This window comes from Hemibagrus wyckioides, linkage group LG06 (genome assembly GCF_019097595.1).
Source record: "Hemibagrus wyckioides isolate EC202008001 linkage group LG06, SWU_Hwy_1.0, whole genome shotgun sequence".
In the NCBI taxonomy this organism is placed as follows: domain Eukaryota; kingdom Metazoa; phylum Chordata; class Actinopteri; order Siluriformes; family Bagridae; genus Hemibagrus; species Hemibagrus wyckioides.
This window is the reverse complement of record NC_080715.1, coordinates 40,179,642-40,202,141: the sequence shown is the minus strand read 5'-3', so window position 1 is coordinate 40,202,141 and position 22,500 is coordinate 40,179,642. Positions and strand designations below refer to the sequence as shown.

The 22,500-nt window shown below is 38.1% G+C and overlaps 2 protein-coding genes across 5 annotated transcripts in view; both read left to right on the top strand.

Moving 5' to 3' along the window:
• LOC131354655 (polymeric immunoglobulin receptor-like) overlaps positions 1-2,497 on the top strand; it is a 14,185-nt gene extending 11,688 nt beyond the window's left edge. Inside the window, exons 6-9 of the mRNA XM_058392568.1 lie at positions 1,337-1,402; positions 1,498-1,578; positions 1,887-1,976; positions 2,075-2,497. Of these exons, the coding sequence (XP_058248551.1) occupies positions 1,337-1,402; positions 1,498-1,578; positions 1,887-1,976; positions 2,075-2,133 (296 nt within the window). The 3' untranslated portion in view covers positions 2,134-2,497. The remainder of the gene's footprint in view (positions 1-1,336; positions 1,403-1,497; positions 1,579-1,886; positions 1,977-2,074) is intronic.
• LOC131354654 (carcinoembryonic antigen-related cell adhesion molecule 1-like) overlaps positions 1-22,500 on the top strand; it is a 95,940-nt gene that overhangs the window by 40,161 nt on the left and 33,279 nt on the right. The window contains exons 1-7 of one of the 4 annotated variants that reach the window (XM_058392565.1): positions 9,969-10,098; positions 13,589-13,903; positions 14,012-14,323; positions 14,717-14,782; positions 14,919-14,984; positions 15,345-15,449; positions 15,519-15,577. In XM_058392565.1, the coding sequence (XP_058248548.1) occupies positions 10,023-10,098; positions 13,589-13,903; positions 14,012-14,323; positions 14,717-14,782; positions 14,919-14,984; positions 15,345-15,449; positions 15,519-15,577 (999 nt within the window). In that variant the 5' untranslated portion in view covers positions 9,969-10,022. Of the gene's footprint in view, positions 1-9,968; positions 10,099-13,588; positions 13,904-14,011; positions 14,324-14,716; positions 14,783-14,903; positions 14,985-15,344; positions 15,450-15,518; positions 15,578-22,500 lie in introns of those variants that run through there. The other 3 variants (XM_058392564.1, XM_058392566.1, XM_058392567.1) reach the window with 3 other exon arrangements.

The following is a 22,500-nucleotide window of genomic DNA, read 5'->3' as shown; positions in this document are numbered from 1 at the left end:
AAAGTGTTGCTCTGTAGTGAATGTTTAAAAAGAAAACTCTTTATTTTTGACTGACCAGTTGTGGATATTACAGAGTTATCAAAATGTATTATTATTAGCCACAAGTAAGTTCTGGACATTAGTGAGTTGTGTAGTTACAGAATATCTGTAGTTCTGTAGAGTTGTTGCAGATGGTGAACTGCTCATTAACAGATCATTAACTGGTGTGTTCATACAGGCTGCATGCTGAAAGGAAATAGAGAGACAGAAGAGATCACTGCATACACAGGAGTCTCAGTACTGCTGCCCTGCTCCTGCACTGACCTCCACAGAAAACCTGAGACATTCACATGGGAGAAAAACACAAATGGAAATGACTGGGTACAGATATCTCCTGAGAGTGATCAGTACAAAGAGAGATATCAGCTGGTTAATGATCACTCTTCAGGAAATCTCTCTCTGCTCATATCACACCTGACTGAAGAGGATGGAGGAGATTACAGGTGTAGTGTTAAAGGGGGTGAATCCAGATACATCAGACTCACTGTTAAAGGTAAATGAATCATTTTTATTCACAATGCTACTTCAGTTATAATCTCATGACAGATTAATCTGATGTTGTAACAGCAATGCAATATGTTGATGTTTGTTCATTCTCCAGGTTGCACACTGAATCAACAGACAGTGGATGTGACTGGAAACGAGGGACAGTCTGTCCTTCTGCCCTGCTCCTGCTCTGAACTACAAGCCAAACCACACACTTTCACATGGAGCTTTTATAAAGGATCAGATCCCATAAAGATCTTCCCAAAGGACCAGACAAATCGCTACACAGACAGAGTTCAGCTCAATAATGATCATCTTCCAGGAAATCTCTCTCTACTTATATCACACCTGACTGTAGAGGATGGAGGATGGTACAGGTGTGAGATCAACTACAAAATCAGTAAAGACATTCGACTCACAGTAAAAGGTAAAACAACCTTCTGTGTATAAACATTATGTGAAGTTGACTACAGAGGTTATGTAAGGAAAATAAATATGTGAACTACTATTTTCTTGTATTCCAAGGTTGTGGAGTACATTTATCAAGTCTTGATGTTTAAAATTGACAAAATAAAATCAGAAATGAAATGTAAAAATCAGATGTGAAACATTTCTGTTTTGAGTTCTGCTCCTCATCTGTGTTTGTGTTTATGATTACAGATTATCAGAGTTTGTGTTCTGACCCACTTTCACTTCTCACTATGATTCCTGGATTGTCTTTAATAAAGAACACACTGAGTTTCCACACTTGTGTCCTGCCTTCACTCACCACACATCACACTCTTTATTTATATCTTATTAATCCTTGCAGGTGCACCAACAAGACCTTCATCATCCACACCAGTGATCACAACAACTTCACCTCCTTCCAGTCCAGGTACCACACACCATTGATACACACTGGAATGAACAGTCTTAGTTTTAGTGTTAGTGCGTTAGCACTAGCTTCATCTGCTCTTTCACTTCCTGTAGGTGTCACAACAAAAGGTACAAAACTAACCCCAGTGCTCAATGATGAATCAACTGCACACTCTGAAACATCTTCTGATAAAGGTAATGATCAATACACTGCATTAAATTCTGTTTATTTAAGATACACTTACTGTCTTCTCCTGTTCTGCTAACATCTGCAGAAAAACAACTTTCTCTTGAAACTATTCTGTGTAAATGATCTCTATAGAGACTCAGCAGTTATACATGAAATGACACACCTACTAATCCCTTATCAATCGTTCTATCAAACCCTTCCCTACTTTTACACTTTTCATCACTGATTCCTTTACAAATGTGTACAATTTAGTGTAACACATGTGGACAATGATAAGGTCATGTTCTGATTGATTTTGGTGATATCTCTCCAGATCCTCTTCCATACATCCCTGTTGCCATGGTGACTGTGATCTTTCTGCACATTATCGTGGCTGTGGTTTATTGCACCACCAGAAAGAAAGGTACAAATACTTTCAAGCTTTTGTCAGAAATTTATCATCCACTTTCCCATAATTTTAGCCGCGTGAACTGAGCTTTTCTTGTTTAATTTACTCTCCAGGTCCTGGTACAGTTCATTACAGCAGAGGAGATGGAGATGGAACAGTGAGTCTGCAGTAGAGAAGACTTCAATTTGCTGATTCATTAATAAATTCACCGAGAGATTTGTTCAGAAATAGTCTTGCTTAAACAGTTCTGTAAATACTGTAGCTTCATTTCTTATTCACAGTTTGTTCTCTCCAACCCTTTAATACCTTCAGCTTTCTCTTTGATTCTTAATAGTAGTTTAGTCATAGAATAGTCATATTGTGTATAAGTTTATATCTGATGCTTACATGCTTTGACAAATGCTTCATTTTCACTAGACTTACATCATTAAAATCTAGGCACATTCTATTTTTCTCCTCAGTAAATTTTGAATTCTGATGTATTGGGACTGACGCTGGTGATCCTTCATTTTTTGTATAAATAAATCAAAACAAAACCTTTTATGTATTTTGGCATTGTTTTGCACTAAATGTAAAAGAATCAGTACATCTTTGTTGCATCATTGAATTTATCAACCATTGACCACCTTCATCAGTGGAGTTCTCTTGCTCCTCCAGCCCAGATGCCTGGTCTTGCTTTCCTGTGGGTCCTACAGTTTCTGTTAACAGTCCAAAAGCATGCTTGTAGAAGGATTGGTGACTCGAAATTGCATGGCAACCTGTGATGGACTGACCTCTCCTTCGAATGTACAGAGATGCAAGGTGGGTGGTGAAAGAGGGCATAATGGATGTGGAGATTGTTGTCTTCTTGGTTGTCCTGTGTTCACTGGCAAGCGGGGCTGATCAGCATTGAGACCGAACCCAGAGAGCTGTGTGCTGATTTTCAGCACATGATCACAGTGCAGCATTGCAAAGTAGTTTTTGATGAAGTCTTTGGCTTTTGAGGAAGCGAGGGATGAGCAGGGTCAGCATTACCTCAAAGAAAAACATGTTCAACTCTTTGTGTCTGCTGTGCCTCTTTAGACTTCCCAAGCTGCTTTAGCAGCGTGGTATAATATATTTTCTCACTGTGTAATATAATTAATTGTACATATTGTCCATTTCATAGATACACCTAGTTTTTTTTATCTATCTGTCTGTCTGTTTATATACATTTATATATACTTTATTTATACATACTATATACTATCTGTATATTCACTGTATATTATCTGTTACTGTTGTACATACATTGTACATAATGCACACATTTTTTAGCAAAATTATAATTTCACCTGTCACTTTATCTGGTGTAAATACTACCTGCACATACTTTTCTATACACTCTCTGACACAGCCTTATTTATTTATTGATGTACATATTTACATATTTATCTGCACGTGTTCATTTGCACAATTTGTACTATTTGCACTTCTGGTAGATGCTAAACAGCATTTCCTTGCTATGTACCTGTAATTTGCAATGACAAAGTTCTATCTATCTATCTATCTATCTATCTATCTATCTATCTATCTATCTATCTATCTATCTATCTATCTATCTATCTATCTATCTATCTATCTATCTATCTATCTATCTATCTATCTATCTGGTATCATTGCTGTGAAGGAGTTTATCTTGATTCTGTGTCCGGAGACAGGTCATGAGTGTCCCTCCTGTCTCCATAGGGAGACAATTTTTCACACTTTTACATAGTGCTCAAGATTAAAAACCCTTTTTGCCTTCTTGCAGTCTGTTTTAACTGTTTTATTAAACACTTTTCATTGCTAACTTTAATTCTGGGTCTAAAATAAACACAGATCATCTTAAAAACATGATGTTGGTTCATTTTTTATCAATTTTATTATTTGTATTTATTTATTTATTTATTTATTTAAATAATTAAATCCGTCATTTTTATTTAATGCTATTAATCCTTGAGCACCTTGATTATAGATCTCTCTCTCTCTCTCTCTCCATTGACAGTGGCAGGATTTTGGACTTGTCATTCTATGTATTGTCCACTAGAGGACTTCACTATTTCTCCATGTTGTATGTTGCTTTTCCCCTCTGTCTCTTTATAGTGTTTTTGCTGCCACCTGTGGCTCAGTTCCTTGTGTGGATTTAAATCCCCCTGTTTCTTCCTTCCTTTACTTGGTGTTAAATTGTGGCTCATGTTAGTAATACTGTTGTTCTTGTCTGTTGCTTTTTTCTCACTTTGGCCTTCTTTGTATTTCACAAATCAGCCTGGACAAACAAGTGCTGTTAACGTTGTACTTCCTGTTTAACTATAATTGTGTGGAAGTTAGTGTGTGTTCATTATGGTGCTATTTAAAATGAATAATATTTTATAGTTATAGACAATAGTATATTTATTATAAATTATTCACATTTAGAATCTACCATAATAATGAGAGACTTTCTCATGTCTGTCTGGTCAGTGATGAGCTGCTAAATATGCACTTCCTGAGTTGCCACTTCCTGTTTTACTACAAAATTGAAGTGTGTGATCTATAGAGTGTGTTCATTATGATGAGACACGGTGCAGCAGTTGGTCAGTGTGTGTTTAGCTCTAATTCTCTCTTTGGATTAATGTGTTGGTTTGGATCCTCAGTAAGAATGCAGGTGTGTTTTCTTCTCCTCCTTATACAGCTTCATATCACTGAAGGTGAGTCTGCTGATCTCTCTCTCTCTCTCTCTTTATTAATACTATGCCAGGAAATACTGAATGTAAGATTTTAACTTTTATACCAAATAGTCATGCACTAATCTTACTTATGATATGGAAAATTTATACTGAACAAATTAAATTATTTAGTTAAGTTTTGGAGTTTTTGTTTTTGCCACCAAATGGAATGGAAATAAAAATATAAACATTAGAAAATGTTCATTATGGGTGTTTCATCAAACTTGCTTAACACTTATTAAGTAAGAACTTTCTACCAGGACTTTATTAATCCCCATCTTTGTCCTGGGTTCATGTAGAATGCTGAGTCTCCTTCATCATGATTGCTGTTCTTCTTGTTATTCGTCATGGTTCTCTTATTTTAAAGCATCATTTCAAAGATGCTTTAAACACTGTGTGTGTAAACTCTTCACAGAATGGGTAGATGATGTCACTCAACTGCTTACCCATGTGGTCAGTTCACACTGTCACTTCCTGCAGAGTTTCAGTGCCTCAGAGTAACATGTGCATGTGAGCATTGTGTAGTTTGTGGATTAACACTTGACCATGTGTGTGATAAATGATGAGAGATCTTTACATTCAAACTGACACTAAATTATCTCTTTATTTTGATTAATTTGAGAAATATTATTCTGTTGTTATTGCCTATTTCACAAACATGTTTGCCTGACTCTGTAGAAATATGAGGAAACCACAGGGCTGTGTGCTCTGTGCTCTGTCAAGACACTGCAAAATGATTAGACTGTAGTTGTGCATGATGCAGTGTGTTGCTCTGTAGGAAGTGTTTAAAAGTAAAGTATAATGGCACAACTCTTTCTCTTTGACTGGCCAGTTGTGCATGTTTGTTAGTTACCAAAATTTGTCTTTAGTGGACACAACTAAGTTGTGGACATTAGTGAGTTATGGAGTTACAGGATGTCTGTAGTTCTGTAGAGTTGTTGCAGATGGTGAACTGCTCATTAACAGATCATTAACTGGTGTGTTCATACAGGCTGCAGACTGAAAGGAAATAGAGAGACAGAAAAGATCACTGCATACACAGGAGTCTCAGTACTGCTGCCCTGCTCCTGCACTGACCTCCACAGCAAACCTGAGACATTCACATGGAATAAATACACAAATGGAAATAAATGGGTACAGATATCTCCTGAGAGTGATCAGTACAAAGAGAGATATCAGCTGGTTAATGATCACTCTTCAGGAAATCTCTCTCTGCTCATATCACACCTGACTGAAGAGGATGGAGTAGATTACAGGTGTAGTGTTAAAGGGGGTGAATACAGATACATCAGACTCACTGTTGATGGTAAATGAGTCATTTTTATTCACAATGCTACTTCAGTGATAATCTCATGACAGATGAATCTGATGTTGTAACAGCAATGCAATATGTTGATGTTTGTTCATTCTCCAGGTTGCACACTGAATCAACAGACAGTGGATGTGACTGGAAACGTGGGACAGTCTGTCCTTCTGCCCTGCTCCTGCTCTGAACTACAAGCCAAACCACACACTTTCACATGGAGCTTTTATAAAGGATCAGATCACACAAAGATCTTCCCAAAGGACCAGACAAATCGCTACACAGACAGAGTTCAGCTCTTTAATGATCATCATCCTGGAAATCTCTCTCTACTCATATCACCCCTGACTGTAGAGGATGGAGGATGGTACTGGTGTGAGATCAACAACAAAATCAGTAAAGACATTCGACTCACAGTAAAAGGTAAAACAACCTTCTGTGTATAAACATTATGTGAAGTTGACTACAGAGGTTATGTAAGGAAAATAAATATGTGAACTACTATTTTCTTGTATTCCAAGGTTGTGGAGTACATTTATCAAGTCTTGATGTTTAAAATTGACAAAATAAAATCAGAAATGAAATGTAAAAATCAGATGTGAAACATTTCTGTTTTGTGTTCTGCTCCTCATCTGTGTTTGTGTTTATGATTACAGATTATCAGAGTTTGTGTTCTGACCCACTTTCACTTCTCACTATGATTCCTGGATTGTCTTTAATAAAGAACACACTGAGTTTCCACACTTGTGTTCTGCCTTCACTCACCACACATCACACTCTTTATTTATATCTTATTAATCCTTGCAGGTGCACCAACAAGACCTTCATCATCCACACCAGTGATCACAACAACTTCACCTCCTTCCAGTCCAGGTACCACACACCATTGATACACACTGGAATGAACAGTCTTAGTTTTAGTGTTAGTGCGTTAGCACTAGCTTCATCTGCTCTTTCACTTCCTGTAGGTGTCACAACAAAAGGTACAAAACTAACCCCAGTGCTCAATGATGAATCAACTGCACACTCTGAAACATCTTCTGATAAAGGTAATGATCAATACACTGCATTAAATTCTGTTTATTTAAGATACACTTACTGTCTTCTCCTGTTCTGCTAACATCTGCAGAAAAACAACTTTCTCTTGAAACTATTCAGTGTAAATGATCTCTATAGAGACTCAGCAGTTATACATGAAATGACACACCTACTAATCCCTTATCAATCGTTCTATCAAACCCTTCCCTACTTTTACACTTTTCATCACTGATTCCTTTACAAATGTGTACAATTTAGTGTAACACATGTGGACAATGATAAGGTCATGTTCTGATTGATTTTGGTGATATCTCTCCAGATCCTCTTCCATACATCCCTGTTGCCATGGTGACTGTGATCTTTCTGCACATTATCGTGGCTGTGGTTTATTGCACCACCAGAAAGAAAGGTACAAATACTTTCAAGCTTTTGTCAGAAATTTATCATCCACTTTCCCATAATTTTAGCCGCGTGAACTGAGCTTTTCTTGTTTAATTTACTCTCCAGGTCCTGGTACAGTTCATTACAGCAGAGGAGATGGAGATGGAACAGTGAGTCTGCAGTAGAGAAGACTTCAATTTGCTGATTCATTAATAAATTCACCGAGAGATTTGTTCAGAAATAGTCTTGCTTAAACAGTTCTGTAAATACTGTAGCTTCATTTCTTATTCACAGTTTGTTCTCTCCAACCCTTTAATACCTTCAGCTTTCTCTTTGATTCTTAATAGTAGTTTAGTCATAGAATAGTCATATTGTGTATAAGTTTATATCTGATGCTTACATGCTTTGACAAATGCTTCATTTTCACTAGACTTACATCATTAAAATCTAGGCACATTCTATTTTTCTCCTCAGTAAATTTTGAATTCTGATGTATTGGGACTGACGCTGGTGATCCTTCATTTTTTGTATAAATAAATCAAAACAAAACCTTTTATGTATTTTGGCATTGTTTTGCACTAAATGTAAAAGAATCAGTACATCTTTGTTGCATCATTGAATTTATCAACCATTGACCACCTTCATCAGTGGAGTTCTCTTGCTCCTCCAGCCCAGATGCCTGGTCTTGCTTTCCTGTGGGTCCTACAGTTTCTGTTAACAGTCCAAATGCATGCTTGTAGAAGGATTGGTGACTCGAAATTGCATGGCAACCTGTGATGGACTGACCTCTCCTTCGAATGTACAGAGATGCAAGGTGGGTGGTGAAAGAGGGCATAATGGATGTGGAGATTGTTGTCTTCTTGGTTGTCCTGTGTTCACTGGCAAGCGGGGCTGATCAGCATTGAGACCGAACCCAGAGAGCTGTGTGCTGATTTTCAGCACATGATCACAGTGCAGCATTGCAAAGTAGTTTTTGATGAAGTCTTTGGCTTTTGAGGAAGCGAGGGATGAGCAGGGTCAGCATTACCTCAAAGAAAAACATGTTCAACTCTTTGTGTCTGCTGTGCCTCTTTAGACTTCCCAAGCTGCTTTAGCAGCGTGGTATAATATATTTTCTCACTGTGTAATATAATTAATTGTACATATTGTCCATTTCATAGATACACCTAGTTTTTTTTATCTATCTGTCTGTCTGTTTATATACATTTATATATACTTTATTTATACATACTATATACTATCTGTATATTCACTGTATATTATCTGTTACTGTTGTACATACATTGTACATAATGCACACATTTTTTAGCAAAATTATAATTTCACCTGTCACTTTATCTGGTGTAAATACTACCTGCACATACTTTTCTATACACTCTCTGACACAGCCTTATTTATTTATTGATGTACATATTTACATATTTATCTGCACGTGTTCATTTGCACAATTTGTACTATTTGCACTTCTGGTAGATGCTAAACAGCATTTCCTTGCTATGTACCTGTAATTTGCAATGACAAAGTTCTATCTATCTATCTATCTATCTATCTATCTATCTATCTATCTATCTATCTATCTATCTATCTATCTATCTATCTATCTATCTATCTATCTATCTATCTATCTATCTATCTATCTATCTATCTATCTGGTATCATTGCTGTGAAGGAGTTTATCTTGATTCTGTGTCCGGAGACAGGTCATGAGTGTCCCTCCTGTCTCCATAGGGAGACAATTTTTCACACTTTTACATAGTGCTCAAGATTAAAAACCCTTTTTGCCTTCTTGCAGTCTGTTTTAACTGTTTTATTAAACACTTTTCATTGCTAACTTTAATTCTGGGTCTAAAATAAACACAGATCATCTTAAAAACATGATGTTGGTTCATTTTTTATCAATTTTATTATTTGTATTTATTTATTTATTTATTTATTTATTTAAATAATTAAATCCGTCATTTTTATTTAATGCTATTAATCCTTGAGCACCTTGATTATAGATCTCTCTCTCTCTCTCTCCATTGACAGTGGCAGGATTTTGGACTTGTCATTCTATGTATTGTCCACTAGAGGACTTCACTATTTCTCCATGTTGTATGTTGCTTTTCCCCTCTGTCTCTTTATAGTGTTTTTGCTGCCACCTGTGGCTCAGTTCCTTGTGTGGATTTAAATCCCCCTGTTTCTTCCTTCCTTTACTTGGTGTTAAATTGTGGATCATGTTAGTAATGCTGTTGTTCTTGTCTGTTGCTTTTTTCTCACTTTGGCCTTCTTTGTATTTCACAAATCAGCCTGGACAAACAAGTGCTGTTAACGTTGTACTTCCTGTTTAACTGTAATTGTGTGGAAGTTAGTGTGTGTTCATTATGGTGCTATTTAAAATGAATAATATTTTATAGTTATAGACAATAGTATATTTATTATAAATTATTCACATTTAGAATCTACCATAATAATGAGAGACTTTCTCATGTCTGTCTGGTCAGTGATGAGCTGCTAAATATGCACTTCCTGAGTTGCCACTTCCTGTTTTACTACAAAATTGAAGTGTGTGATCTATAGAGTGTGTTCATTATGATGAGACACGGTGCAGCAGTTGGTCAGTGTGTGTTTAGCTCTAATTCTCTCTTTGGATTAATGTGTTGGTTTGGATCCTCAGTAAGAATGCAGGTGTGTTTTCTTCTCCTCCTTATACAGCTTCATATCACTGAAGGTGAGTCTGCTGATCTCTCTCTCTCTCTCTCTTTATTAATACTATGCCAGGAAATACTGAATGTAAGATTTTAACTTTTATACCAAATAGTCATGCACTAATCTTACTTATGATATGGAAAATTTATACTGAACAAATTAAATTATTTAGTTAAGTTTTGGAGTTTTTGTTTTTGCCACCAAATGGAATGGAAATAAAAATATAAACATTAGAAAATGTTCATTATGGGTGTTTCATCAAACTTGCTTAACACTTATTAAGTAAGAACTTTCTACCAGGACTTTATTAATCCCCATCTTTGTCCTGGGTTCATGTAGAATGCTGAGTCTCCTTCATCATGATTGCTGTTCTTCTTGTTATTCGTCATGGTTCTCTTATTTTAAAGCATCATTTCAAAGATGCTTTAAACACTGGGCGTGTAAACTCTTCACAGAATGGGTAGATGATGTCACTCAACTGCTTACCCATGTGGTCAGTTCACACTGTCACTTCCTGCAGAGTTTCAGTGCCTCAGAGTAACATGTGCATGTGAGCATTGTGTAGTTTGTGGATTAACACTTGACCATGTGTGTGATAAATGATGAGAGATCTTTACATTCAAACTGACACTAAATTATCTCTTTATTTTGATTAATTTGAGAAATATTATTCTGTTGTTATTGCCTATTTCACAAACATGTTTGCCTGACTCTGTAGAAATATGAGGAAACCACAGGGCTGTGTGCTCTGTGCTCTGTCAAGACACTGCAAAATGATTAGACTGTAGTTGTGCATGATGCAGTGTGTTGCTCTGTAGGAAGTGTTTAAAAGTAAAGTATAATGGCACAACTCTTTCTCTTTGACTGGCCAGTTGTGCATGTTTGTTAGTTACCAAAATTTGTCTTTAGTGGACACAACTAAGTTGTGGACATTAGTGAGTTATGGAGTTACAGGATATCTGTAGTTCTGTAGAGTTGTTGCAGATGGTGAACTGCTCATTAACAGATCATTAACTGGTGTTTATACAGCAGAACAGATTACTGCAGACATTCACATGGAAGTGAAATGATGCAGCAAAGAAAAACGTTTAGGAAAAGATATCTCCTGAGAGTGATCAGTACAAAGACTTCAGCTGGTTAATGATCACTCTTCAATCTCTCTCTCCTCATATCACACCTGACTGTAGAGGATGGAGGAGATTACAGGTGTAGTGTTAGAGAAGGTGAATACAGACATGTCAGACTCACTGTTAAGCATAAATATCTCATTTTTATTTACAGTTCTACTTCAGTGATTATCTCATGCTGTCTCATGCTTATCTCATGCTTATCTCAAACATTCGGGGCTAGATTAAAATCATCCGGGGCTCGAGCCCCGAATGAATAGTCCTAGCGACGCCCCTGGGACCTATCACTGCCAGATGAAAGTGTAGACCAGATGAGCAGATTAATAGGAACATTTGAACCTCCAGCTGCTGATTTCAGTGAATGTGTTGAAGAAACCTCTGAAGAAGCATCTGATAACCCGACTGGAACTCCCAGGGCTGGGCTGCTCAGCTGTAGATTCACTGCTGGTACTTTTGTTGTGGCATCCATGTCTTTCCTGGACCATCATTCCCTCTCTCTCTCTCTCTCTCTCTCTCTCGTAAATAGATGCATTGTAGGCAGTCTAAACAATGTATTGTAACTATGTTCTGCATTCAGAAATTGTTCTTTCCAACACTTTTACACTTCCATGTGTCTATTTCGTACAGTACAGTGTACATAGAATGTGTGATATATTACTCAATTGAAAAGTATATCCTTCAACATTTTGAATACCACTTCTTTTATGCAAGTTTATTTTTAATATTCATATCATTTACAAGTCTGTTTCTGGACAGATCTTTAAAAGTTCATTTATAGGTCTTGTGTAAGACTCCCCCCCCCCTTTTTTTTTGAAGACAACACATATAGTCATTCAGGAAACAAGTTAGTTCCTGTTTTCACTTATTCTTCAGTGGCTATAAACAGTCAGACTTTCACCAGCCTCTCCTTTTACTTTGTTTGGTAATTAAAATAAATTGTTCTCTTTATTTCCAGCCTTTATATTAAATGTCTCCAACAGTATCTTTACTCATCATGGTGTTTAGTAAAAGCAGAGTGTTTGGGATTTATGTGTGTTTTTCTGCAGCATCATGCTTTTTGTGTTTCACTCTTCTGCCTTGTCAGTGACATACTGCTAAATTTTCACCTCCTGTTAATGTATGAATGTGGTAAAGTGCTAAATCTGTAGTGTGTGTGATCAGTAGAGTGTGTGTTGGTCACTGTGTGTTTAACTAATTCTTTTTTGGGATTAAATTGGGTTTGGGTCCTCAGTAAGAATTTTTATGTCACTGAAGGTGAGTGATACATGCTTGAGTGAGTAATGCTGCTAGAAAATAGATATGTTGAATAAATAAATAGTGTTTGTGACTGTACTGTGTGTTGAAACAGATGAAAGAGGAAGAAACAACTGAAGAAATTAGTGGAAACTATTACTTCACTACATGTGATGTGTGTGTGTTTTAAAGACCGAGTGTAAGGCTGCATTTCTACCACACAGTGTCTCTGCTTATGGACATTAGTTATTAAAAATGCAGGTGTGTTTTTATCTTCTCCTTCTTCTCCACATGAAGGTAACTCTTAGGTAACACTGAAGGTAAATCTCTCTCTCTCTCTCTCTCTCTCTCTCTCCTATTTACTAATCTAAATATTTTAAAAATGACAATTTAAAGTCTATAAATCTTACCATCATCAATCTTACCTATGATGTGGAAATGTAGTGTACAAGAAACAACTGAAATCATGTGGTTGAGGTTTTTATGAGGTCATTACTGACCTGTGGCTTTGGGGTGTAACATCATGACACTATCTGTATCGGTATTTGTGCTCCAAAGATCCATTTCTGTGTCTGGAGTTAAAGTTAAATTGTATTTTTACAGCATTTCATGGATTGCAGTGCAAATAATCAGGCAAAAAGAGCATTGGATTACAGTAAAATACCAGAAAAGGTCATTCATAATAGGATATTTAAGGCTTCATGTAGGAGTTTGAATTGTTTTTTTTGCCATTTGTTTTAGCAACTAATTTAGGCAACCTTTGATTACGTAATCTCTGAAATTGTTTTTTTTAAGTGTGAGTTAGTTCTCTAGTAAAAGTTGCTGAATCAGAGTAAGCTAGATAAAGGAAGTGATTTCAAATCATGGGACCTCTTTAGATAAAGTCACTTTGTATTAAAACACAAAGAAATGTAATGGATTAGATCACAGTACTTTTATTGTAGAATAAATAAATACTGCACCTCCAGATACTGACCCTGAACCATATTTGTATTCATATAGAGCATTTATCTGTTAATGTTTTGAGATTCAGTTACATCCCTGCTGTGGATGTTAGTGCCTTGTGGAGTTCCAGGATGTCTGTAGTTCTGTAGAGTTGTTGCAGATGATGAACTTCTCATTAACAGATCATTAACTGGTGTGTTCATACAGGCTGCAGGCTGAAAGGAAATGGAGAGACAGAAGAGATCACTGCATACACAGGAGTCTCAGTACTGCTGCCCTGCTCCTGCACTGACCTCCACAGAAAACCTGAGACATTCACATGGGAGAAAAACACAAATGGATATGACTGGGTACAGATATCTCCTGAGAGTGATCAGTACAAAGAGAGATATCAGCTGGTTAATGATCACTCTTCAGGAAATCTCTCTCTGCTCATATCACCCCTGACTGAAGAGGATGGAGGAGATTACAGGTGTAATGTTAAAGAGGGTGAATACAGAGACATCAGACTCACTGTTAAAGGTAAATGAATCATTTTTATTCACAATGCTACTTCAGTGATAATCTCATGACAGATGAATCTGATGTTGTAACAGCAATGCAATATGTTGATGTTTGTTCATTCTCCAGGTTGCACACTGAATCAACAGACAGTGGATGTGACTGGAAACGAGGGACAGTCTGTCCTTCTGCCCTGCTCCTGCTCTGAACTACAAGCCAGACCAAATACTTTCAGATGGAGCTTTTATAATGAATCAGATCACACAAAGATCTTCCCAAAGGACCAGACAAATCGCTACACAGATAGAGTTCAGCTCTTTAATGATCATCATCCTGGAAATCTCTCTCTACTCATATCACCCCTGACTGTAGAGGATGGAGGATGGTACAGGTGTGAGATCAGCAACAGAATCAGTAAAGACATTCGACTCACAGTAAAAGGTAAAACAACCTTCTGTGTATAAACATTATGTGAAGTTGACTACAGAGGTTATGTAAGGAAAATAAATAAGTGAACTACTATTTTCTTGTACTCCAAGGTTGTGGAGTACATTTATCAAGTCTTGATGTTTAAAATTGACAAAAAAAAAAAAGAAATGAAATGTAAAAATCAGATGTGAAACATTTCTGTTTTGTGTTCTGCTCCTCGTCTGTGTTTGTGTTTATGATTACAGATTATCAGAGTTTGTGTTCTGACCCACTTTCACTTTTCACTATGATTCCTGGATTGTCTTTAATAAAGAACACACTGAGTTTCCACACTTGTGTCCTGCCTTCACTCACCACACATCACACTCTTTATTTATAACTTATTAAACCTTTCTCTCCTTGCAGGTGCACCAACAAGACCTTCATCATCCACACCAGTGATCACAACAACTTCACCTCCTTCCAGTCCAGGTACCACACACCACTGATACACACTGGAATGAACAGTCTTAGTTTTAGTGTTAGTACATTAGAACATCAGCTAACAGCAAGAACCCCACACTAACTTTATCTGCTCTTTCACTTCCTGTAGGCGTCACAACAAAAGGTACAAAACTAACCCCAGTGCTCAATGATGAATCAACTGCACACTCTGAAACATCTTCTGATAAAGGTAATGATCAATACACTGCATTAACGTTTAAGATTCATGATGTTTTTCTGTTCTCCTAACATCTCCAGGAACAGAATCTCTTATATCTACTCTTTACAAATAGACACTTTATAAACACAAAAAATGACCCAGATAGTTAGTAAGAAAATAATAAAGCTAAAACTGAGTCTGAGATCATGTGGAGAGTCCATCAGAGTTCTCCCTGTGAGTCTGTAAAGGAGCTGTTTCTATAGAAACACTACTGTACTAGAACAAGTGCACTAATATAAATTGTCAGAGCTAGAAAATGATTCAACATCACTGACCAATCAGAATTTAAGCCCCTGTGTGTCCTTTTCACTTCTCCTCTGTTCCACACAGAGACAAACCCGAATCCTCTCAACATCACCATCATGATCTGTACTGCTGTTGGGGTTCTGCTGCTGCTGCTGATACTCGGAGGAGTCATCTACTGGAAACACAGAGGTACACACACACACACACACACACACACACAGATTTCTGTATTTCGCTCTGTCTGGTTTCGTTCTGTAGGACAGGGACGAGGACAGAGCAATATCAATAATGGACAAACAGGACAGCAGAAGGAGCAGGTCAGAAAACACGTCCATGTTTCTGTAGAGTGATTGTCACCTTGTTCCCGTGAGTGTGTGTGTGTGTGCTTGTTAATGTGTGTGTGTGTGTGTGTGTGTGTGTGCTTGTTAATGTGTGTGTGCTTGTTAATGTGTGTGTGTGTGTGTGTGTGCTTGTTAATGTGTGTGTGTGTGTGTGTGTGCTTGTTAATGTGTGTGTGTGTGTGTGTGTGTGCTTGTTAATGTGCGTGTGCTTGTTAATGTGTGTGTGTGTGTGTGCTTGTTAATGTGCGTGTGCGTGTTTGTGTGTGTGTGTGTGTGTGTGCGTGTGCTTGTTAATGTGTGTGTGTGTGTGTGTGTGCTTGTTAATGTGCGTGTGCTTGTTAATGTGTGTGTGCTTGTTAATGTGTGTGTGCTTGTTAATGTGTGTGCTTGTTAATGTGTGTGTGTGTGTGCTTGTTAATGTGTGTGTGCTTGTTAATGTGCGTGTGCTTGTTAATGTGCGTGTGCTTGTTAATGTGTGTGTGCTTGTTAATGTGTGTGTGCTTGTTAATGTGTGTGTGCTTGTTAATGTGTGTGTGCTTGTTAATGTGCGTGTGCTTGTTAATGTGTGTGTGCTTGTTAATGTGTGTGTGCTTGTTAATGTGTGTGTGCTTGTTAATGTGTGTGCTTGTTAATGTGTGTGTGTGTGTGTGTGTGCTTGTTAATGTGTGTGTGCTTGTTAATGTGTGTGTGCTTGTTAGTGTGTGTGCTTGTTAATGTGTGTGTGCTTGTTAATGTGCGTGTGCTTGTTAATGTGCGTGTGCTTGTTAATGTGCGTGTGCTTGTTAATGTGTGTGTGCTTGTTAATGTGTGTGTGCTTGTTAATGTGTGTGTGCTTGTTAATGTGTGTGTGCTTGTTAATGTGTGTGTGCTTGTTAATGTGCGTGTGCTTGTTAATGTGTGTGTGCTTGTTAATGTGTGTGTGCTTGTTAATGTGTGTGTGCTTGTTAATGTGTGTGTGCTTGTTAATGTGTGTGTTTGTTAATGTGTGTGTGCTTGTTAATGTGCGTGTGCTTGTTAATGTGTGTGTGTGTGTGTGTGTGTGTGCTTGTTAATGTGCGTGTGCTTGTTAATGTGTGTGTGCTTGTTAATGTGCGTGTGTGCTTGTTAATGTGCGTGTGTTTGTTAATGTGTGTGTGCTTGTTAATGTGTGTGTGCTTGTTAATGTGTGTGTGCTTGTTAATGTGTATGTGCTTGTTAATGTGTGTGTGTGCTTGTTAATGTGTGTGTGCTTGTTAATGTGTGTGTGCTTGTTAGTGTGTGTGCTTGTTAATGTGTGTGTGCTTGTTAATGTGTGTGTGCTTGTTAATGTGTGTGTGCTTGTTAATGTGTGTGTGTGTGTGCTTGTTAATGTGTGTGTGCTTGTTAATGTGTGTGTGCTTGTTAATGTGTGTGTGCTTGTTAATGTGTGTGTGCTTGTTAATGTGTGTGTGCTTGTTAATGTGTGTGTGCTTGTTAATGTGTGTGTGCTTGTTAATGTGTGTGTGCTTGTTAATGTGCGTGTGCTTGTTAATGTGTGTGTGTGTTTGTTAATGTGTGTGTGCTTGTTAATGTGTGTGTGCTTGTTAATGTGTGTGTGTGTGTGTGTGTGCTTGTTAATGTGTGTGTGCTTGTTAATGTGTGTGTGTGTGTGTGTGTGCTTGTTAATGTGTGTGTGCTTGTTAATGTGCGTGTGCTTGTTAATGTGCGTGTGCTTGTTAATGTGTGTGTGTGTGTGTGTGTGTGCTTGTTAATGTGCGTGTGCTTGTTAATGTGTATGTGTTTGTTAATGTGTGTGTGCTTGTTAATGTGTGTGTGCTTGTTAATGTGTGTGTGTGTGTGTGTGTGTGTGTGTGTGTGTGTGCTTGTTAATGTGTGTGTGCTTGTTAATGTGTGTGTGCTTGTTAATGTGTGTGTGTGTGTGTGCTTGTTAATGTGTGTGTGCTTGTTAATGTGTGTGTGCTTGTTAATGTGTGTGTGTGCTTGTTAATGTGTGTGTGCTTGTTAATGTGTGTGTGCTTGTTAATGTGTGTGTGCTTGTTAATGTGTGTGTGTGCTTGTTAATGTGTGTGTGCTTGTTAATGTGTGTGTGTGCTTGTTAATGTGTGTGTGCTTGTTAATGTGTGTGTGCTTGTTAATGTGTGTGTGCTTGTTAATGTGTGTGTGTTTGTTAATGTGTGTGTGCTTGTTAATGTGTGTGTGCTTGTTAATGTGTGTGTGCTTGTTAATGTGTGTGTGCTTGTTAATGTGTGTGTGCTTGTTAATGTGTGTGCTTGTTAATGTGTGTGTGTGTGCTTGTTAATGTGTGTGCTTGTTAATGTGTGTGCTTGTTAATGTGTGTGTGCTTGTTAATGTGTGTGCTTGTTAATGTGTGTGCTTGTTAATGTGTGTGTGTGTGCTTGTTAATGTGTGTGTGTGTGTGTGTGTGCTTGTTAATGTGTGTGTGCTTGTTAATGTGTGTGTGTGTGTGTGTGCTTGTTAATGTGTGTGTGTGTGTGTGTGTGTGCTTGTTAATGTGTGTGTGCTTGTTAATGTGTGTGTGCTTGTTAATGTGTGTGTGTGCTTGTTAATGTGTGTGTGTGCTTGTTAATGTGTGTGTGCTTGTTAATGTGTGTGTGCTTGTTAGTGTGTGTGCTTGTTAATGTGTGTGTGTGTGTGCTTGTTAATGTGTGTGTGCTTGTTAATGTGTGTGTGCTTGTTAATGTGTGTGTGTGCTTGTTAATGTGTGTGTGCTTGTTAATGTGTGTGTGTGCTTGTTAATGTGTGTGTGTGCTTGTTAATGTGTGTGTGCTTGTTAATGTGTGTGTGCTTGTTAATGTGTGTGTGCTTGTTAATGTGTGTGTGCTTGTTAATGTGTGTGCTTGTTAATGTGTGTGTGTGTGTGTGTGCTTGTTAATGTGTGTGTGCTTGTTAATGTGTGTGTGCTTGTTAATGTGTGTGTGCTTGTTAATGTGTGTGTGCTTGTTAATGTGTGTGTGCTTGTTAATGTGTGTGTGCTTGTTAATGTGTGTGTGTGCTTGTTAATGTGTGTGTGCTTGTTAATGTGTGTGTGCTTGTTAATGTGTGTGTGTGTGTGTGTGCTTGTTAATGTGTGTGTGCTTGTTAATGTGTGTGTGCTTGTTAATGTGTGTGTGCTTGTTAATGTGTGTGTGTGTGTGTGTGTGCTTGTTAATGTGTGTGTGCTTGTTAATGTGTGTGTGTGTGTGTGCTTGTTAATGTGTGTGTGCTTGTTAATGTGTGTGCTTGTTAATGTGTGCTTGTTAATGTGTGTGTGTGTACTTGTTAATGTGTGTGTGCTTGTTAGTGTGTGTGTGTGCTTGTTAATGTGTGTGCTTGTTAATGTGTGTGCTTGTTAATGTGTGTGTGTGTGTGTGTGTGTGCTTGTTAATGTGTGTGTGCTTGTTAATGTGCGTGTGCTTGTTAATGTGTGTGTGTTTGTTAATGTGTGTGTGCTTGTTAATGTGTGTGTGCTTGTTAATGTGTGTGTGCTTGTTAATGTGTGTGTGCTTGTTAATGTGTGTGTGTGCTTGTTAATGTGTGTGTGCTTGTTAATGTGTGTGTGCTTGTTAATGTGTGTGTGTGTGTGTGTGTGCTTGTTAATGTGTGTGCTTGTTAATGTGTGTGTGCTTGTTAATGTGTGTGTGCTTGTTAATGTGTGTGTGTGTGTGCTTGTTAATGTGTGTGTGTGTGTGTGTGTGCTTGTTAATGTGTGTGTGCTTGTTAATGTGTGTGTGTGTGTGTGTGTGTGTGCTTGTTAATGTGTGTGTGTTTGTTAATGTGTGTGTGCTTGTTAATGTGTGTGTGCTTGTTAATGTGTGTGTGCTTGTTAATGTGTGTGTGTGTGTGTGTGCTTGTTAATGTGTGTGTGTGTGTGTGTGTGTGTGTGTGTGTGTGTGCTTGTTAATGTGTGTGTGCTTGTTAATGTGTGTGTGTGTGTGTGTGTGCTTGTTAATGTGTGTGTGCTTGTTAATGTGTGTGTGTGTGTGTGTGTGTGTGCTTGTTAATGTGTGTGTGCTTGTTAATGTGTGTGTGTGTGTGTGTGTGCTTGTTAATGTGTGTGTGCTTGTTAATGTGTGTGTGTTTGTGTGTGTGCTTGTTAATGTGTGTGTGCTTGTTAATGTGTGTGTGTGTGTGTGTGTGCTTGTTAATGTGTGTGTGCTTGTTAATGTGTGTGTGCTTGTTAATGTGTGTGCTTGTTAATGTGTGTGCTTGTTAATGTGTGTGTGTGTGTGTGTGTGTGTGTGCTTGTTAATGTGTGTGTGCTTGTTAATGTGTGTGTGTGTGTGTGTGTGCTTGTTAATGTGTGTGTGCTTGTTAATGTGTGTGTGCTTGTTAATGTGTGTGTGCTTGTTAATGTGTGTGTGCTTGTTAATGTGTGTGTGCTTGTTAATGTGTGTGTGTGTGTGTGTGTGTGTGCTTGTTAATGTGTGTGTGCTTGTTAATGTGTGTGTGCTTGTTAATGTGTGTGTGTGTGTGTGTGTGTGTGCTTGTTAATGTGTGTGTGCTTGTTAATGTGTGTGTGCTTGTTAATGTGTGTGCTTGTTAATGTGTGTGTGCTTGTTAATGTGTGTGTGTGTGCTTGTTAATGTGTGTGTGCTTGTTAATGTGTGTGTGCTTGTTAATGTGTGTGTGCTTGTTAATGTGTGTGTGTGTGCTTGTTAATGTGTGTGTGCTTGTTAATGTGTGTGTGCTTGTTAATGTGTGTGTGCTTGTTAATGTGTGTGTGTGTGTGTGTGTGTGCTTGTTAATGTGTGTGTGCTTGTTAATGTGTGTGTGTGTGTGTGTGTGCTTGTTAATGTGTGTGTGCTTGTTAATGTGTGTGTGCTTGTTAATGTGTGTGTGTTTGTTAATGTGTGTGTGTGTGTGCTTGTTAGTGTGTGTGCTTGTTAGTGTGTGTGCTTGTTAGTGTGTGTGTGCTTGTTAGTGTGTGTGTGTGCTTGTTAATGTGTGTGTGCTTGTTAATGTGTGTGTGTGTGTGTGTGTGTGTGTGCTTGTTAATGTGTGTGTGCTTGTTAATGTGTGTGTGCTTGTTAATGTGTGTGTGCTTGTTAATGTGTGTGTGTGCTTGTTAATGTGTGTGTGCTTGTTAATGTGTGTGTGCTTGTTAATGTGTGTGTGCTTGTTAATGTGTGTGTGCTTGTTAATGTGTGTGTGTGTGTGTGTGTGTGTGTGTGTGTGTGTGTGTGCTTGTTAATGTGTGTGTGCTTGTTAATGTGTGTGTGCTTGTTAATGTGTGTGTGTGTGTGTGTGTGTGTGTGTGCTTGTTAATGTGTGTGTGCTTGTTAATGTGTGTGTGCTTGTTAATGTGTGTGTGCTTGTTAATGTGTGTGCTTGTTAATGTGTGTGTGTGTGTGTGTGTGTGTGCTTGTTAATGTGTGTGCTTGTTAATGTGTGTGTGCTTGTTAATGTGTGTGCTTGTTAATGTGTGTGTGTGTGTGTGTGTGTGTGTGTGTGTGCTTGTTAATGTGTGTGTGCTTGTTAATGTGTGTGTGCTTGTTAATGTGTGTGTGCTTGTTAATGTGTGTGTGTGTGTGTGTGTGTGTGTGCTTGTTAATGTGTGTGTGCTTGTTAATGTGTGTGTGTTTGTTAATGTGTGTGTGTTTGTTAATGTGTGTGCTTGTTAATGTGTGTGTGTGTGTGTGTGTGTGCTTGTTAATGTGTGTGTGCTTGTTAATGTGTGTGTGCTTGTTAATGTGTGTGCTTGTTAATGTGTGTGTGTGTGTGTGTGTGTGTGTGTGCTTGTTAATGTGTGTGTGCTTGTTAATGTGCGTGTGTGTGTGTGTGTGCTTGTTAATGTGTGTGCTTGTTAATATGTGTGTGTGTGTGTGTGTGTGTGTGTGTGCTTGTTAATGTGTGTTAATGTGCGTGTGCTTGTTAATGTGTGTGTGTGTGTGTGTGTGTGTTTGTTAATGTGTGTGTGTTTGTTAATGTGTGTGTGCTTGTTAATGTGTGTGTGCTTGTTAATGTGTGTGTGCTTGTTAATGTGTGTGTGTTTGTGTGTGTGCTTGTTAATGTGCGTGTGCTTGTTAATGTGTGTGTGTGTGTGTGTGCGCGTTCAGGCATGTTAATGTGTGTGTGTGTTCAGGCATGTTAATGTGTGTGTGTGTGTGTTAGTTAATGTGTGTGTTTGTTAATGTGTGTGTGTGCTTGTTAATGTGTGTGTGCTTGTTAATGTGTGTGTGTGTGTGTGTGTGTGTGTGCTTGTTAATGTGTGTGTGCTTGTTAATGTGTGTGTGCTTGTTAATGTGTGTGTGCTTGTTAATGTGTGTGTGTGTGTGTGTGTGTGTGCTTGTTAATGTGCGTGTGCTTGTTAATGTGTGTGTGTTTGTGTGTGTGCTTGTTAATGTGTGTGTGCTTGTTAATGTGCGTGTGTGTGTGTGTGTGAGCTTGTTAATGTGTGTGAGCTTGTTAATGTGTGTGTGCTTGTTAATGTGCGTGTGCTTGTTAGTGTGTGTGTTTGTTAATGTGTGTGTGCTTGTTAATGTGTGTGTGCTTGTTAATGTGTGTGTGTTTGTTAATGTGTGTGTGTGTGCTTGTTAATGTGTGTGTGTGTGTGTGTGTGCTTGTTAATGTGTGTGTGCTTGTTAATGTGTGTGTGCTTGTTAATGTGTGGGTGCTTGTTAATGTGCTTGTTAATGTGCGTGTGCTTGTTAATGTGTGTGTGCTTGTTAATGTGTGTGTGTGTGCTTGTTAATGTGTGTGTGTGTGTGTTTGTTAATGTGTGTGTGTTTGTTAATGTGTGTGTGTTTGTTAATGTGTGTGTGCTTGTTAATGTGTGTGTGTGTGCTTGTTAATGTGTGTGTGCTTGTTAATGTGTGTGTTTGTTAATGTGTGTGTGCTTGTTAATGTGTGTGTGCTTGTTAATGTGCGTGTGCTTGTTAATGTGCGTGTGCTTGTTAATGTGTGTGTGTGTGTGTGTGTGT